Source organism: Nycticebus coucang, chromosome 12, assembly GCF_027406575.1.
Source record: "Nycticebus coucang isolate mNycCou1 chromosome 12, mNycCou1.pri, whole genome shotgun sequence".
Taxonomy (NCBI): Eukaryota; Metazoa; Chordata; class Mammalia; order Primates; family Lorisidae; genus Nycticebus; species Nycticebus coucang.
The window spans coordinates 28,327,235-28,346,083 of NC_069791.1; the positions used below are offsets into that span (position 1 = coordinate 28,327,235).

General features: G+C 40.9%; 1 protein-coding gene across 2 annotated transcripts in view; it reads right to left on the reverse strand.

Annotated features, from left to right (window-relative positions):
- Positions 1 to 18,849, reverse strand: part of FGD4 (FYVE, RhoGEF and PH domain containing 4) — a 264,568-nt gene that overhangs the window by 114,149 nt on the left and 131,570 nt on the right. Inside the window, exon 1 of one of the 2 annotated variants that reach the window (XM_053556932.1) lies at positions 9,536 to 9,706. The exons of the other annotated variant lie outside the window; for it this stretch is intronic. Within the exon in view, the coding sequence (XP_053412907.1) occupies positions 9,536 to 9,563 (28 nt within the window). The 5' untranslated portion in view covers positions 9,564 to 9,706. Of the gene's footprint in view, positions 1 to 9,535; positions 9,707 to 18,849 lie in introns of those variants that run through there. 2 annotated transcript variants of the gene reach the window in all.

Sequence of the window (18,849 nt, forward strand, 5' to 3'; positions counted from 1 at the left end):
GCTCATGCCTATAATCTTAGCACTCGTGGAGGCCAAGGCAGGAGGACTGCTTGAGCTCAGGAACTTGAGACCAGCATGAGCAAGAGCGAAGACCCCGTCTCTACTAAACATAGAAAAATCAGCTAGGTGTGGTAGTGGGCACCAGTAGTCCCAGTTACCCAAGAAGCTGAGACAAAAGGATTGTTTGAGCCCAGGAGTTTGAGATGGCAGGGAGGTATGACACCACTGCACTCTACCTAGGGTAGAGTGCAACAGAGTAAGACTGTCAACAACAACAACAACACAAATCCAGTCTTGGTTTCTTCCCAACTAGAGCCGTAACTTTTAGCAAGTAAAACGTCTAGGTTTTTGGGAACTCAGTGGCACATTGTAATATAGTTGATATTCCAAATCTTGGCTTATAACCCACTTTGAGATGTACGTAGTAAAGGAACAGTATTATTTGAGATAATCTTTAGTTCCTTGTTCTAAACTCTGCATGCCCAGCATGCTCTTTTGTCAGTTGCCTAACTAATATTTTAAGCAAAAATTATCTTCTTTAGCTATCTACTGCATGTGAACTAGGACACCAGAAGGGCTTAGCCACATCTAAAATCATTCTTCTTGGTCAGTGGTTTTCAACCATGCCTATACTTAGACTCACCTGTGGAACTTTAAAAATGAAAACTGCAATACCTGGGCTGCACCCCAAACCACTCAAGTCAGGATCTCTAAGTGGTGGGACCCAGGTAACACATATTTTGAAGCTTCCCAAGCCATTCCATATTAATGTGCAGGACAAGTTGAGAACCACCATTCTCAGTGTTATGAAAACAGGCTTGGAACAAATCAGCATTTGCAGTGGAGGCTGTATGGAATGAATACCATAATTTTGAGCTGTTAGGATACAGTTCCACCAAAATTATAAAATGAAGACTTAGTAATTCTAATCAAAATTACTTAGGCTCATAGCACCTTACATGCCAAGTATGAGGCCTTCTTCACAGGTAGGTAAGACGAAAATGATCTGATCTTAGCATCCATTGGTGACATAAATACATTTTTGATCTTTGCTCTGGTTTCTGATAAAAAGCATGTCACAAAACCCTTGTAATTTCCTAAGTGATAGGGGTAATAGGAACATCTTTTGTTGTTAATAGAGAGCTCTCAAAACCCTTGGAATTTCCTGGGTGACAGGGGCTTCTTTTGTTCTAAGAGCTGACTTTTGGTGCAACCTTAGGTAGGTTCAGAATGGGACTGGCTGCCAGAAAGATCAAGCCTTAATTAGAAGCCTAGAACTTTCATTCCCACTCCCCCCAACCTCTGGGAGAGAGAAAGGCTGGAGATTAATAATGGATCATACCTACACAATGAAACCTCTAAATGACAAGGATCAGAGAGCTTCTGAGTTGGAGACCACATACACATGCCAGGGGGGTAACACATACTAACTCTATGGGGCAGAAGTGCCTGGGTCAGGAGGAACCTTTTGGACCTCACCTTATGAGGCTCTTTATCAGCTGTTTTATCCTTTATGAGATCCTTTATAATAAACCTAGAAACTAAAGTGCTTTCCTGAGTTCTACGAGCCATTCTAGCAAATTATCAAGAGCTCATGGAAACCCTCGATGTATATAGCCAGCCAGTCCCAATTATGAGATGCCTAAAACTTTAAACTGGTGTCTGAAGTCAGGGCAGTCTCATGGGACTGTGCGCTTAACTTGAGGGGTCTGATGCTAACTCTAGGAAGTTAATGTTAGAATTGAAGTAAACTGCAGGACATCCAGTTGGTCTCCAGAGTTGGAGAACTGGTTACAGGTGTGAGGAAAAACCCCACACACTGCTGTCAGAAGTGTTGTGTGGGTAGAAAGAGATCGTACCATCAGTGAAAAAAAAGCCCCAAACATCTCCCGGTGAATATGAAAAGCCACCAGTTAGGAGCCTTGAGCATTCAAGAGGAGGAGAGGAAGGCCAATGCAGGGCACGTAAACATCCGCTAAGGAAAGAGAAACTTCTGGAACAAAGAAATTAAAGTGTTTTATTGGCTTTATAAAGTGTGGAAGATATAAAAACAGATGTAGGAAAAGAACTTGAAGGGCACAGGTTAAGTTGTTTTCTTTTTTTCCTAAGAGCTATAGCCAACCCGTTTATTCAAGATGTCTGGTTTCTAAATTGACCAGAATCTTGGCTTTTCCCCTGTCCTTTGCCCACTGCCAAACTATTTTCCATTTATTCACAACAAATTTATCTTACAGGTCTAGAAAGGAGAAGAAAATCAAACCTATACGTTTGATTTTCAAACGTTCAGTGTTCTATACGTTTTGACAAGGATGCTGTTAAAACCAAATACAATTATTTTTAACTCAATCACAAGTACACAGAAAGGAACAAATGTTTCTTTTCACAAAGGGGAAAACAGGGCATTTTCATAAGCAAATCCTCTCTGACTCTGTGGATTTTCTTTCATTCTTTGCTTTTCTGGCTTATTTTTCCGAACTTGACTGCTCTAAACCTGACTTCCAGCAGCTAAGACATCCCAGCCGAACACTATTTCTGAAACTAATTTCTGTGGGCTTCGTCTGCTTAAAGCAACCTTCAGCCCACTGCACTCCGACACTGTTGTGCTGTTACGGACACTGGTGCTTCACTTGTCGACCCTACAGTTTGCTACATGCCAGTGAGGGATAAAATGAGCTCCCAAGCAGGAAACCTTCCTTGGGGCCACCAAGTTCTGCACCCAAAAGCTACTACTTTAAATGCACCAATAGTATCACTTGTAGCCCCAAGGTCAGGAACATCCGGAACTGTTGTGAAAGGCTATTTTTCCCCCTAGCAGAAAATAGGATGGATTAGTAAAACTAGAGGTTGAAAGGTCAAAAGTTTAACATGATTATTTTATGACCGTGGGAAAGTTACTTAACAGCCTTATAAATTAGAGAAAAATTTTGACTACCCTTAGTGACATTACTTAGACATAGGACACAGGTAGGCAGACAAAACCCCCAAAATTCTACTTGACTGTTGACAAATTTTACAAACAGATCTGACAAAGTAGACAGCTCTCTAAAGTAAAGGCTTGGTGGCACACTCTGCTCTATGGTAACGCTTTTTATTTTGGTATTTTCTCTTAATACAAACATGAATATAAATCTCCTTTTACTAAATATTTAACATCTTACAGAGTTAGGTATTTGCTTTCTTTACTCCCTGCTGGGTGATCACACCAGCAGGCCTCACATTTTTTTCCAGACCAGGAGCACAATAACGTTGTGTGTTAAGCTTCTAACAGTGAAGGGGATTGTTTCAGTCATGCAAAACTTAAAAAGTACACACTGCATCTAGCTTATCTATTATTTCCTACATTTTTTTCTGGCTAACAAAAGAAGGAAGTTAGGAAGAAAAAAAAATGAGCCGGTTCATTAAAGATAACCACTTTTCCAATTCTGGATTTTAAAACATGACTTGAGTCATGTTTGGCTATGTCTAACGCATTTTTGCCCCTACAAATACAAAGTTTAACTATGCTGTTCATTTAATAAAGAAATCAATCTTACTATTTCCTTGCTTAAAATGCTTTAATGGAACTGCAAGGCCCCATGGGGGGAAAACCCCTCTGGTTTGCATAAAAGGCCCTTCCATTCGCCATCAGACTTCGACATTAAGAGGCTAACGTGCACACCCTCAGAACTGGGCAGCCCTGATGCTCTCACCCACTCTCATCTTGTCCACTCCGGGAATGCGTGACCTTCTTCCCACGAGTCTCCCACTGTTTGGCATGGGTTGGTTCCCGTAGCTCGATAGCCTTTCTTTAAACCCACTAGTCAGTACCTAGTTTCAAAGTCATCTTTTTTGAGGAAATTTCCTCGAATCAACTCAAAAGTCTTTACTCCTCTTCCATTGTCTGAACATCGTTTTTGCACCTGTTATGACAGTCGTCACACTCATTGCTTTTGGATGTCCCCAGGATAGCAAAATTAAACTTCCTTGAAGGCAATGGTATTAAAATTTTTATTTTTTAGTTTCTATTTATTTTTTGAGACAGTCTCACTTTGTAGCCTTTGGAAGAGTTGACATGGCATCATAACTCACAGCAACCTCAAACTCCTGGATTCAAGCAATCCTCTTGCCTCAGTTTTTCATTTTTAGCAGAGATGGGGTCTCACTCTTGCTCAGACTGGTCTCGAACTCCTGAGCTCAAGCAATCCACCTGCCTCAGCCTCCCAGAGTGCTGGCATTATAGGTGTGAGCCACTGGGCCTGGCCAGTATTAAAATTTTTTTAGGATTGAGTCTGGTGAACCCAGTTTATTTTCTGTCCCTAAGCATATCTTGTGGTAAGTACCATTTGTATCTGAATTAGTCAATTTTAGAGTGAAATGGTACCAAAAATATCTTTTTTACTAGATATTTTTATCACTATATTACTATTCTAAATTAGTAATCCTGATGAAATCAAGAAAAAAGGTATCAGGCCATATTAAAAGAGAAAAACATGAAGTTCTATATAAATTGGTTATAAAGGCATTGGGGGTTTACTTTACAAAATAACAAAAATAACTATTTTCAAACTTTACAAATTTTTTTGCTCCAGTCAAAATAGATTCCATATTTTTTTTTTTTTTTTTGAGACAGAGTCTCACTTTATGGCCCTCTGTAGAGTGCCGTGGCCTCACACAGCTCACCGCAACCTCCAACTCCTGGGCTTACGCGATTCTCTTGCCTCAGCCTCCCGAGTAGCTGGGACTACAGGCGCCCGCCACAACGCCCGGCTATTTTTTGGTTGCAGTTTGACCGGGGCTGGGTTTGAACCCGCCACTCTCGGTATATGGGGCCGGCGCCCTACTCACTGAGCCACAGGCGCCGCCCAGATTCCATATTTTTAAAAGTCACATGATCTGCCAGGCATGGTGGCTCATGCCTGTAATCCCAGCACTGTGGGAGGCTGAGGAGGGAGAATCGCTTGAGCTCAGGAGTTTGAGACTCACCTGAGTGACAGTGAGACCCCGACCCAGGAAAAAAATGGAAAAACCCAGCTGGGCGCCTGTAATCCCAGCGGCTTTCGGAGGCTGAGGCAGCGGGGGTGCCCGCAGCCCGAGTCTGACGTTGTGGTGAGCTACCACGCCCACTGCACTCTGCTCAGGGGCATAGGGTGGGACCCTGTCTCAACAACAACAACTAAAAAAGTAAAGAAATAAAAAATAAGCAACGAAATAAAATTTTTAAAAAAGCCAAAAAAAAAAAAATTTTAGAAGTCACATGATCTAATAACATCATTATTATTGAGATCAAGTATATTATCAGATAGCAAATGATAGTTCCTGAACTTTAACTGTTGGCTATAGTCTTTTAGATACAGATTCATTCCCAATTAACCAGGTAAATTTGGAAAGAAATTGCAGGAAGTATAAATCCTCACACTTTAGTTCACACACTAGATTTCTAACCCATCAAGCTTCACAAGAAGCATTAAGAAGACGTTTCAGTTAATATTCATTCTTTTCCTGTCTTCCTCCTGTAACAGTGTTTTAAAGAGTGAAATGACTTAAATGCACCAAGAGAAAAAAACTAAAAAACAAAGTGGGGAAGTACATCCTTAATTAAGTACATTTTTTTTTTGTAATTTTTTTTTTTTTGTAGAGACAGAGTCTCACTTTATGGCCCTCAGTAGAGTGCCGTGGCCTCACACAGCTCACAACAACCTCCAACTCCTGGGCTTAAGCGATTCTCTTGCCTCAGCCTCCCGAGCAGCTGGGACTACAGGCGCCCGCCACAACGCCCGGCTATTTTTTGGTTGCAGTTTGGCCGGGGCCGGGTTTGAACCCGCCACCCTCAGTATATGGGACCGGCGCCCTACCAACTGAGCCATAGGAGCCGCCCAATTAAGTACATTTTTAATAGCAAAACATCTTGCCACCTTTTTCTCCATACAGACAATACGTTTCCCAAATGTCTTGGTTTCCCACCCCAACCCTTCTTTCCCATCTCCTCCTCTCCCCACACAGCTCATTAATTCATCACCCAAGACCATTCAGGGCCCCATCCACAGACTCTAACCCCATAAGCCCTTCCCCACTTCTCGTCTCAGTCCTTTAAGAACAACCTGGCTCATCGGATATCTAATGGAAGAAATTCATTTGTGTTTTATTTTTGTAGAGATGGGGTCTTGCTCTGGGCTAGAGCGCAGTGGTGTCATGCTCACTAGCAACCTCCAGATTTGGGGCTCACATGATCCTCCTGCCTCAGCCTCCTGAGTAGCTGGGGCTACAGCCACATACTACCACACCATACTAACTTTATTATTATTATATTTTTTTTCAGTTTTCAAGAGACAGGGTCTTCGTGATGTTGCCCAGAATGGTCTTTAATTTCTGGCCTCAAGTGATCATCCCACATGAGGATGTTAGACCGGAGGGGGGAAGGTAATGGAGAACATTACATATATTTATGATTTATTAATTTATATTCCTGCTCGTTTCACCTCAAGTTTCCTAACAGATTATGAATATATACCAAACACGATGAGGGAAAGTTCCTAGCAGAAAAAGGCATAGGAATGGTAGAAATGTATTCACTCAACAAATATTAATGAAGCACCCAGTATATATAACAATTACTTTTCAAGACCCTAAAGATACAGCAGTGAACAACACAAGAAAACAAGGAGAGAGAGCGCACCACTGGCTGGGGGGCTGTTAGTGTGTGTATCCTGCGTCTAGGGAGAGCACAGAGGCTTCACTGAGGAGGTGACAGCTGAGCAGACAGGAAGTGAGGCATACAAAGATTTGGAGGATTAGCATTTTAAGCCAAATGTAAACCTGCAAAAATTGTAAACTAGAAGCATCGCTGGTAAGTTCAAAGGGCAGGGGGGCTTGGCAGAGCAGGCAGGGCCTGCACATCATTTGAAGACATGGAGCTTCTCGGAAGCAGAGAAGTAACAATTATCTCTTTTGTCTTTTTGACAGAACACCCAGGTGTTGGGTAGAGAACATGCTCAGGAGGTCAGGGGCAGGCAGGAGGCCCGTGGCATCAACCTGAGGGTGAGGGAGGCGGGCGCGACCTGAAGCAGGGTAAGAGCAGTGGAGGCAACAGGATGTGGCCCGTTTGACAGATCGTGAAGCAAGATTTGTTGACCGATTGAATACAAGTGAAAAGATTCAAGGAAGACCAAAGCGTCTGGCCTGAGAATCGGAAATAATACCTGCTGCCCTGGTGGTAAAGGTAGGCATGGCCGCCTTCCAGGAAACCAGAGGTGCTATATAGAGATGGACCACGGGGACAAAGTCCTGTTACTCATTTAAAATTTTTAAAAATCTTGTCTGTACTTATTCTCTAAGAGGGAGAAAGACTCATTTTCCTCAGGCTGGGTTTTAATTACTACCATGCAGAATGACCAACTTCCGTGAATGTAACACTAATTTTCTTTCTGCTTGCTTCAACATATAACTAACCAACCAACCAACCAACCAACCACAGACCCTAGGTCAATTAGCAGGGAACAAACAGAAGGACCTGATCTAGACAGAGCTTAACTGGTTCTTCAGTGGGGGATAAATCAGAGAGAATACCTAAACCAGGGTGAAGACATTCAATAACTACTTCAGCCAATACAAATTAGCTCCTAACTTTATAAAGAAGAAAGCATACCTACAGCAAAGATGGTTATTAAAGGTGGATCAGGAAGGGGGAAGGGATGAAGCCACCCAAGAAAAGTCTTTTTCATTTTTGGAAGGAATGAATTCAACTTTCCCCTGAATTATTCCGAGAGCTTCCTATGTCCTCCTAGAGTCCATTCTATGTAAACAGAGTTGATGAAGTTTGAATCTTAACCCCTGATTGCAGTTTAATCACATGTAGGTTGGGATGTGTATTAAATGAAGACCAAACCATTATCCCTCCAAAACACTGCACTATATTTCCCACTGAGTCATCCATTATATTCTACCATATTTCACCTTTTCATGTGAAAGGGTTTTCCTGCAAGCATAAGCTTTAAAAATGGAAGTTTTTACAGGTCATTTAAAAAAAGATAAAACATAAAAATCAACATTACACTAAACATACATCTTTAAAATATTTCTTAAATGACTTACGGGTGATAAAATCACCCAGTAGTGTAGGTAGGAAGTGTTACATTACTGTCCTTTAAGTGTAAAAACCTTAAAAGGAACTTAAAAAGCCCACACTGTGTGGTGACCACTCTCTACAGGGTGCTGTCCATTAAAGCAGAAAGCAACAGACACGTTCTCTGCGTTTATCAACATTGACCTTTCAAGCTTTGTCATCTTCCAGTTCTATGGGCTTTTCTCCCTCCCATTTGAGAGCTGACTTCCAGCAGGGAATACTGATTCTCTCCCATTATCCCTGATTTTGAAAATGGACTGAAAACGGTCAGAAGCTATTTCAGCAAAAAGGGGAACTTAAAATGTCACCGAATACTTCCCTTTTGAGGCATTTCTTTTCTTTTTCTTTTTTTTAATTTAGTATTTAAAGTGTGACGGTAAACTTTGGAGTGATCGCATACATACCCTGAACTTTATGTAAGAAAGAGTAGAACCCCTGGGAAGGAACCCAGGCATGGGCTGGGCTGCTCCATCTCCTAGCAACTACAGGAGGCTGGGAACAGAGTTGTCCAGGGCTGCACAGTGGAGGAGGTGGCCTCAGCTCTGCTACTGCAACACCCAAACCCAACCCCGCCCTCGCTTCCACACTCAGTGCCTGCACCCCTGAGCCCCAGGCAGAGACACTACAAGAAAGAAAATCTGGGTGACCCTGGGGACTGCAAGTTCTACATTTTGGTTCATCTTGTTCGACAACGTGAACATTCTTCAGAGAGGTTTATATCCATCAGGAACAATGGGAAAATAGCTAAACAAAATGAACCCATTTTAGCTATTAAAAATATTTTTAGCAGACATTTCCTGTCATATGATTACATTTCTATTACACAGAAGAATTACATTTCTATTTGAAAGACTTAATTTCTCATTAATATGCCCTCTGGAATATTTAAGGAGACCACAGTGGCTTAATGGTACTACTAACAATTGTTAAAAACAAGCCCATGCTTAGCTCTACAATGTTATCTTGGATGGAAAAACAAGTAATACTCCCCCAACTTTGCCAAAACAAGGCTGGGATGGTGCGAATTTTTGTTTGTTTTAAGAGAACAATGCTCCATACAGTTGCACTAGGAAAAAGATCAGTGGTAAACATTTTTTCACTTTATTCACACCAGAAACAGAAGGAAAAAGAGGAAACTTCTTGCTTTCTCTCTCTGCCTTCCTGCCCTCAATGACTGAATTTTCCAACTTTGCTAATGTCAGTAAAAATGAGCCAGAGAAATATAACTACTGAACTGGTTAACACAGAACAAACCTCCCAGGAGAGCCCCAAACCGTGCACAGTACATATTTTGCACATGAAGTTCAAAAACAATGTCAACTTTATTCTTAACTTTCAAAGAAAAGCAAACCCTGCCACTCGTCTGTCCTTCAGCAAGGCTGTGCTCTAAAGTGTAAAAAGAGAGAGAGAGATGTACTAGAAAATGAAACCGCTTACCTTGATCAGTGGGCATGACTTCACACATGCTGAAAATTAGTCTACTCTGGTTAATAAGAAAACATTTGGCTCTAGTCTTTTAAAGTTCATCTGATAAAAATCTCACTGCTGGCTAGCCTTGAGGAGACTGGATAGCATACAGAATCTGCCAGGAGTTTGGACCAGTGCACTGTGACTTCAGTGCCTTCTTAGAACTTACTGCCCAAAGACAGCTCACGCCTAACATGCCACACCTCCCAGAGGACGGGCTGCTGCTGCAAGCTGCCTCCAGTGTGCGAGCACCGAGAGACTTCTGTTTATCACAGCAAAATAAACCACCACCAACGCACATGGAACCTTCAGATGCGCTACAAATACAGTTGGGAATAGGATGGCTTATAAATGGACGAATGCCTTCACTATTAGTAATGCACTAAAAATGCTAATCGGAAAACAGTTTGTCTCCATTTTAACAGCGTTCCTGCCCTGGACCAAAGACGTCAGAGTTTCAGGAGTCCCAAGCTTAAAGTGTTAAAATCTTATTTTAAAAGACCTTAAATGCCATTTCTGACTTTCCTTTGTAGCACAGTTCATTGATTTTTGGTGAATAAATAGTACAGAATTAAATACTATATGTAAAGTTCCCAAGGAAGATAAGCTTTACATGTCATTTCAGACCATGGCTTAAAAGGGAAAATATTTCTTGCTTATTTTTATATATCCTTACGATTTCACATAATTTTAATCAAATGTTTTCATTGCCTTGAAAAATTAGAATTAAAATATAAAGTCACAATGAGGTAACAAGCTATGGACATCTCTCTTGCTGAGGAAAATGACCTTTCCAATCACCTGATGGCTTGTAAGACACACATCACTGGGTCCCATAGCCAAGCTGGATTCAACTGATACACAGTGAGGCCACAGAACTTGCATTTCTAGCAAGCTCCCAGGTGTTCCCGACACTGGTGGCCTGGGCCTTCACTTAAGGAAGCACACTGAGAAACTCCAGGGCACAAGATTGCTGGGGTGGAGCCTTGACGCGCTCACTGAGGGCGTAACACGCTTGCTCCATTACACCCCAGCTAGGAATGGGTGGATGTCACGGTCAGTGCACAATGCCGGGGTGAGTCAGAAGGTTTGTCCTTCCCCTGCAACACACACGCACATGGACAAGGGACTTTTGGTGATGCCTATCTACTCACCAGAAAATGTTGAATTACCAATCATTTCCAATAAAAACCATAATTTTTAATAAAAGAAACACCTTGGCATAAGGCATGACAAAGCTTTATAACTTATCTAAAATAGAGAATTAAAACATAAGAAAAAAAGAAGTGAAAGGGGAAAAGACTGAATTGCTTTTTTATTCCTATGCAAACTCCACCCATATGTGTTTAAATTTCACCATGGTAAGGAAATAGTTCAGATTTGATTCCAACATCATTTAGCCTTGCAAATTTCAGTAATGTAAAAACAAGAAGGTTTCCCTCTCACAAATGCCCCGATATCTGTCTGCGCTTCCTGAGCTATGATAGCAATGTTAAATTATAATCTCAGGTTTGGTTTTCAAGCAAATACCTTTTATAAATATAGCTAACATTTCCTTTAGGCCAAGGGCACTTTCCACCCAGCATGCCATTAAATCCTCACAGGAAGGTAATAATTTACCAGCATTTTACAGAAGAAAACCACTCTGTAAAGTAATAATCAGTTATCATTTTGTGGAAGAGAAAACCAAGTTAAAGAGGTTAAAAATCTTGGCCATTAAGATTTTAAGAAAACCATTAAAAAATTAAATTTACTTTGTAGAACAAATGAAGATACATGTAAAACGGAACCATCGCCACCCCCTCACCTGTGGTTTCTCCACTTACCTGTGGTCAACTTCAGTCTGAAACTATAATGTACAATACGGCATTTTAAGAGAGAGACCACATTCACATAATTTTTATTATGGTATACACTTGTAATCATTCTATTTTATTGTTATTGCTGTTAATCTCTCATTAATTTATGTGTGCCTAATTTATCATAAGTATGGATGGAAAGGAAAAAACATAGTACATAGAGGGTTTGATACTATCTGTGGTTTCAGGCATCCACCAAGGGTCTTGGACCAAATCCCTTGTGGATGAGCATACTATATTCACTTTTGAATCTTTGTAGACCAGCTCACGCCTGTAATCCTAGCACTCCTGAGAGGCTGAGGCAGGTGGATTGCTTGAGCTCAGGACTTCAAGACTAACCTGAGCAAGAGCTAGACCCCTTCTCTACTAAAAATAGAAAACAAAACACAAAAACCTAGCCTAGCACAGTGGCACACGCTTGTAGTTCCAGCTACTTGGGAGGCTGAGGCAAAAGAATGGCCTGAACCCAGGTCTGAGATTGCTGTGAGGTATGACAACGCCATGGCACTCTATCCAGGGTGACACAGTGAGACTCCGCCTCAAAAAAAAAAAAGAAAAAAGAAAGATAACAGAAATAAAATATGAGCCCTGTATGTCACTTAAAATAAATTCAAAAAGAAAAATCTTCATAGATGAATGCCAGAAACTTAATAAATGGTTTACAAAAGGAAGTGATAGTTAAAATAAAACTATTATGATTGACTTCTCAATCGTTGATGAGTGAATAATTTGCAGTCACAGGCAGCATTCTATGACAAACTTTAAAGAACATTTGAGGCTCCCCAACAGTAGCCACAGCAGTTGAGAACTACCCGTGTCTGACTCAGCAATCCCAACTCCCAGGTACTTACCCAAGTGAAATGAATATTAACACTCACACAAGCACCTGTATGTGAATATTTACAAAGGTCTTATTTAGATTCACCCAAACCTGGAAATACCTACTCGTGCTTCACCTAGTCAGGGTAGACAAACTGGGCTACATGTATAGCGTACCACTGGGCAATACCAAGGAATGAAGTCAGGATACACTCCATCACATTAGAAAGAAGTCAATTTACAAGTCGACAGCCAGATGACTAAACACGACATTCCAGAAAAGGCATACTATAGGGGTAGAGAACACATCAAGTTTGCCAGAGGTGGTGATATGGGAAATGACGGAACGTAAAAGGGCAGGGCAGAATTTTGGAACTTGCTGGGGCTATCCTATAACTTCATTGTGGTAGTGGTTGCATGACTGTACACTTTTACCAATACTCAGAATTGTACCCCAAACAGGGTGAATTTTATTGTATATAGCTCATCCTTTAACTTAAAAAAAAAAATTAAGGAGCAAACAAAAGCTTTATTAAGACAGCAAGAGGCAAGGAAGCAGATAGTTTGCTTTGAACAGTACAAAGTCAAAACTAGATGGTTTTGGGTACATGCATGGCCTCTCTCATCTTCAACAGCAGAGATAATCGATGAATTGCATCCATGCTCGATGACTTTAAAAATCTTAATGAATTTTTAAGATGTGACCTAATTAAGTCCCTACACAAAGTCCATTTGTGAAAGTCAAAGTTTATGATAACATATTGAAAATTATCTTTTAAGCAAACATATTTAGACACCTTTGTTTATTAGGATTATTTGTCTCTGATATCAGCCATTGAAAAATACCTAAAATCCACATTAACTTGCAGCTATTCACAAAATGCCCTGTGCTCTGAAGACTTAGTAGCTATCACCTGGCCTTTCCTCTTTGGAGAGATATCATTTTTGTACAAATTCCATTGAATAAGGACCTTAGAAAGTTCTGCCAAATATTCACATAGTATTTCATGACTTTATTATATTAAACTTTTTTATGAAAGGCCACCTATATTAGATTACTATTTTCAATGAAAATGACACAAAATCAAGATTTCTGTATGCAACTTGCGCTTTCTGAATTAAAACCTATAAATCTACAAAGTTTAAAAATAAATGGAAGGTTTAGTATTTTTATTTAAAGCTCACTGGTACATCATGGGTCATACAATTAAAAACATCCACATATGAGTGGCAAAGTTAGCTTTTAATAAATGATTACTTGCTAATAAATATATTTTGGTAATGAAATAGCAGGAAAATGATACCCAATGAATGGGTAGTGTTTAACAAATTGTTCCGACAGAGCATGGAGTAGAAAAAAAATAATGGAAGTACTTCTAACTCTCTGCTACTTAGGAGTGAACTCCTCAAACTGGTTGTCCCATATTACTTAACTGGGGGCAATCCGCTTTCTCACAGCATGAATCTGATATGTATCCTAACCCATTTTATACTTGTTACTGTTCTAACAACAAGCTGGTAAAAACAAATCACAATTTGGTATTAAAACAATGCCCTCCGTGGCTTGAAAAGACACATTAAATAAACAATAACCAACTGGCGCATAATTTCCATTTTGCGTGTCTGTGACGGATGCCAAGTAAATCCTGTTGTTTGAACATTTTGGTACCAAATGGTTTTGCACAGATGTTCGAAGCAACATCTTTGAATCTCTTTTTAATTAAAAAGTTAATAAAAATATTTTCTATTACCTCTAGTTATATGTTCAGTTAAAGTCACAGAAACACAGTATATTTAAGGAGGCTACAACCAATCGCAGATCAAAAATACTCAAAAATGGGGCGGTGCCTGTGGCTCAGTGAGCAGGGCGCCGGCCCCATATACCGAAGGTGGAGGATTCAAACCCGGCCCCGGCCAAACTGCAACAAAAAAAATAGCCGGGCATTGTGGCAGGTGCCTGTAGTCCCAGCTACTCGGGAGGCTGAGGCAGGAGAATCACCAAAGCCCAGGAGTTGGAAATTGCTGTGAGCTGTGTGATGCCACAGCGCTCTACTGAGGGCAATAAAGTGAAACTCTGTCTCTACAAAACAAAACAAAAAAACCCCAAAAATACTCAAAAATGAATTAAAAAAACAATGAAAATATAAATTTTAAAACTATAGTGTAACAACTATTTGTATTGTACTGTATTTAGTTATTTTTCTTTTAATGAAAGGTTGCACATATATACATATTTGTTATTATAAGCAATCTGGAGAAGATTAAAAATATAGAAGAGGATGCACTTGGATTACATGAAAATACCATGTCATTTTATATAACAGACTTTAGGATGTGCAGCTTTTCTTGGGGGTAGGGCTAGTGCTCCTGGAACCAAACCCCTCTGGATACCAAGGGACAACTACATATTGTTTGAAAGAAACTTCTTATCTGTAGTATCATCTGACCTTAATAATTCTCTTTCAATAAAAAAAATAAGCCTGGAGAATAAAAACACTGTCCTGACATAAATTATGGAACTGATCCTTATACCCCACTTTACAGTCTATGTGGTATTATCTATAACAATTTCCTGCATTACACCACTCCCTTTGCTCACGTACACTCAGCTGTTAAACAGAATTTAAGTTGGTAATATTTCCTTTCGTTCAGCATGGACGTACGGCAAAATCAAAGAGAAAAGCAAAGGTATGATAAACACCACAGTCAAGATGGCAGATACCTCAGGGGGTAAAAGGGTGTGTGTGTGTGGGGGGGGCAGAAAAAGAAATGAAAACGCAGGGGCTTCAAAAGCATCAGTCACAGCCTAACTCCTAACCGTAAACCGTTTTATTCTTATTCTTTAAACAAGCCTTAGACATACACACACACAACATTTAGCATAAAGTATTTCATCATTAAATAACCACACCTCGTTGTTTACATTTATATTTCTTGATCGACAATGTGTATGTTCACGAATGTTTATTAGGCATTTTTTTTTAAAACTGTGAACTCTCTGCTCCTATCTTTTTCTATTGCTTTTTAAGTAGTTGTAGAAGTCTTTGAAGGAGTTCTATTATACTACAAATACTTTCTTCAAGTCTGGCATATCTCTTCTCAAATTTTGCTTTTATACTAATTCCAGGTAATTTATGTTATCTTAATTCTTAGAAAGAAAACCTCTTGATAAATATGATGTTGCTTACAATTATGATTATTTTTACTTCTTTAGATTGTATTTAATCAATGCCAAGTGACTGTTCAAACTAAAAAGAAGAGCGTCTTTCCTGTAAGTCCTACTCACAAATCAAGTATAGGGAAGTGTTCATTAACTCTTCTCTACTCCATCGCTATCCTCCTTGCTTCACCCCCCTCTAACAAAGGGTCACTCTCTACAAATGCTTCCTACCCACAACAACATCCACCTACACAGGGGTCTAGTTCTGAGGTTGGCATGTCTTGCTACCAAAAATGACTACACAGACAGGAGTGGTGGTTCTCTGGAGGCCAATGCAGGAGGATCATTTGAACTTAAAACCAGCATGAGCAACGTAGCAAGAGCCTTGCCTCTAACAGAGTAAAAAAAGTAGCTGGGTGTGGTGTGCACCTGTAGTCCCAGCACTCTGGAGGCTGAGGCAGGAGATCACAAGAGCCCAGAAGTTCGTTCTGAGTGAGCTACGATGGGGCCAATGCACTCCACCTTGGGCAACAGAGCAAGACTCTGTCTCAAAAAAAAAAGGCTCAGCGCCTGTGGCTCAAGCGGCTAAGGCGCCAGCCACATACACCTGAGCTGGCGGGTTCGAATCCAGCCCGGGCCCGCAAAACAACAATAACGACTGCAACCAAAAAATAGCCGGGCGTTGTGGTGGGCGCCTGTAGTCCCAGCTACTTGGGAGGCGGAGACAGGAGACTCGCTGGAGCCCAGCAGTTGGAGGTTGCTGTGAGCTGTGGTGCTATGGCACTCTACCCAGGGTGACAGCTTGAGGCTCTGTCTCAAAAAAAAAAAAAAAAAAACAAAACCCACTACCCCACTACTGCATCTATTTAATGAGTACAGAGTTTCGCTGTGGAAGACGAAAAAGTTCTAGAGATGGATGGTGGTGGAGATGCTCAGGCAACAGCAGGAACGCACTTTATGCCACAGAACCACACACGTGGAAATGGTTAAAATGGTAAATTTTATGTTATATATTTTACCATAATAAAAGAAAATGACTGCAACTAGAACATTTTCCACCATGAATTTAGGCCTTCCAACCTCAGCCAGCTTCTATTTGCTTTTCCCTATCTTGTTTGTTCCTGTTTACTCAACTCACAGTCACACTCCACTGCTTTTAATATTCCTTCAAATTCTCTTTCTTCACCACTAAGCTGGACCACTGACCTGCGAGGGGGCTGTCATTACTCCACTGCGCGGACTGCAAAGTCTGTTTCTAGGACCAGCCTCCCTTTCCAGCTTCATACTCTCATTCCTAAAGGTCTGGACAAGTACCCACTTCAGTCAAGAAGGGAAGTTAAACTTTATCTTGAAGGGCTAAGTAGAATTTCATTAGGCAGAAAAGGGAGAGAAAGGATGTTATTGGAGGGCTTGGAGCAAGGGAATCTCTGGCAGATTTGCAAGGTTCCCTGTGGCTTATTGAGGTGTTGGGGGCCCAGCTGACAGGCTCCATGGCTGCTCACGGCACAGTAGAACCAAACCCAAAAGCCCCAAGGCTCTGCCCTGCCCCCAGCTTCCCTATCCACCACCATCTCTAGCCACTCGGCTTCAAAACATGTTCCCAAATCATGTTCCCTCTTATCAATTACTAGGGTTTTGAGAAGGAAGTCAAGAAAAATGTTTCCTTTTCATAAATTTCCACAGGAACCTAACAATTATTTTTTCCAACTTTGAAATAACCATGCAGCTTCCAGAAAAGGCTCCTGTGAGGCTTTAAGAAAATAAAACGTAGGTTCTGCCCTTGCCAGGTCAGACAAAGGATAAAGTACAACCTGTTACTTGCCACTAACTTGGGAGGGAAGAGGGCAGGCTTTCATTTTTCTCTTTCTCAGTCAGATGCCTGATCCACATTTCTTCTCATTAGCGTCGTCCTTTCCCCAGAGACCCTCACACACAGCCTGCTGGGGAACAGCAGCAACTTGGGCCTTTTGTGTGTGTCCAGATATTCTTAAAAGGCCAAATTCAGAACATGAAGGATACTCTAAATATAACCAGTGCTTTCCCGTCCTGGCAAATCATCTACTCCACTTTATTTCTCTTCTTTTTTCTCCCAAAGATGATGATCTTACACATGCACTTCCTTTTCAAGGCAATCTTGGAAGAACATTACGATAATAAAATCCCAATGAAAGACAGATTTCAATCAGCTTTCGGATAACTTTTTCTAAGTTACTGTATATGTGGTAGGAAATATGGCAAAAGTTAAAAGGGAAATACATTTATTTATTTTTTTTTTTTTAAGAGACAGAGTCTCACTTTTTCACCATCAGTAGAGTGCTGTGTCGTCACAGCTCACAGCAACCTCCAACTCCTGGGCTTAGGCGATTCTCTTGCCTCAGCCTTTGAGTAGCTGGCACTACAGGCGCCCACCACAACACCCGACTATGTTTTTGTTGCAGATTGGCCAGGGCTGGGTTCGAACCCTCCACCCTCAGTATATGGAGCAGGTGCCCTACTCACTGAGCCACAGGCTCCACCCAAGGGAACCAATTTAAAAAAATACGACAACTCACCTCCATCACAGGGACCTTAACTGACAAATAGAGATACTAAATAAAGTATAAGTTTACTTGCCTGAAATGTTCCAATTTTAATGTTCAGAAATATCTGAAGTCCCTTATAAAATTGTATTCCTTCGTTTACTAAGAATTACTGAGCCTCTACATAGGATTCAATAATACACTACACATCACAAGACACCAGGGAACGTCTCATAATGGCCTGCTACCACCTTTCTGGCATCACATTTTTCTTCAGCCACACCACCTTTCTCAGATCCTAAGACTTTAAAGTCTCTACACGGGACTAGGTTTATAGTATCCTACTTGCCTTCTTCTTTCAATACTTATTTACAGCAATAATTAAATAAACACAGGGTGTCCATAAAGTTCAAGTAGAATCGCACACAAACTTTATGGACACCCGGTATTTGTTCAACATCATTTTTTAACATTTGTCTTCCCTACTACATCCAAAGCATTTAGAGAGCAAACCCACATCTGTCCTTTTCATTATTACGGGGCCCCAAGCACACTGTGTAAGACGCTTTGTACAATCCCGTGAAATGGTCCATCTCAAGGAGAGAAAGACCAAATAAAATGGTGATTGTTAAGTTTTGGGGGGGGGGGGCCTGCTGCTGCTGTAGGTACATAGAGGGGGGTCAGGAAAGGCTTTCTAGAACAGTTATTGCAAATCTTTTTCAGGGCACATCCCTCTCAGAATAAAATCTGGACATGTATCCCTGACATGTCTGTAGACGCGCATGAGGCAGGGTCTCACTGTTGCTCAGGCTGGGCACAATCACAGCTCACGACAGCTTCAAACTCCTGGGCTCAAGAGATAGTCCTGCCTCAGCCTCCTGAGTAGCTAGGACTACTGGCATGGACCACCACACTCAACTGCCTTTT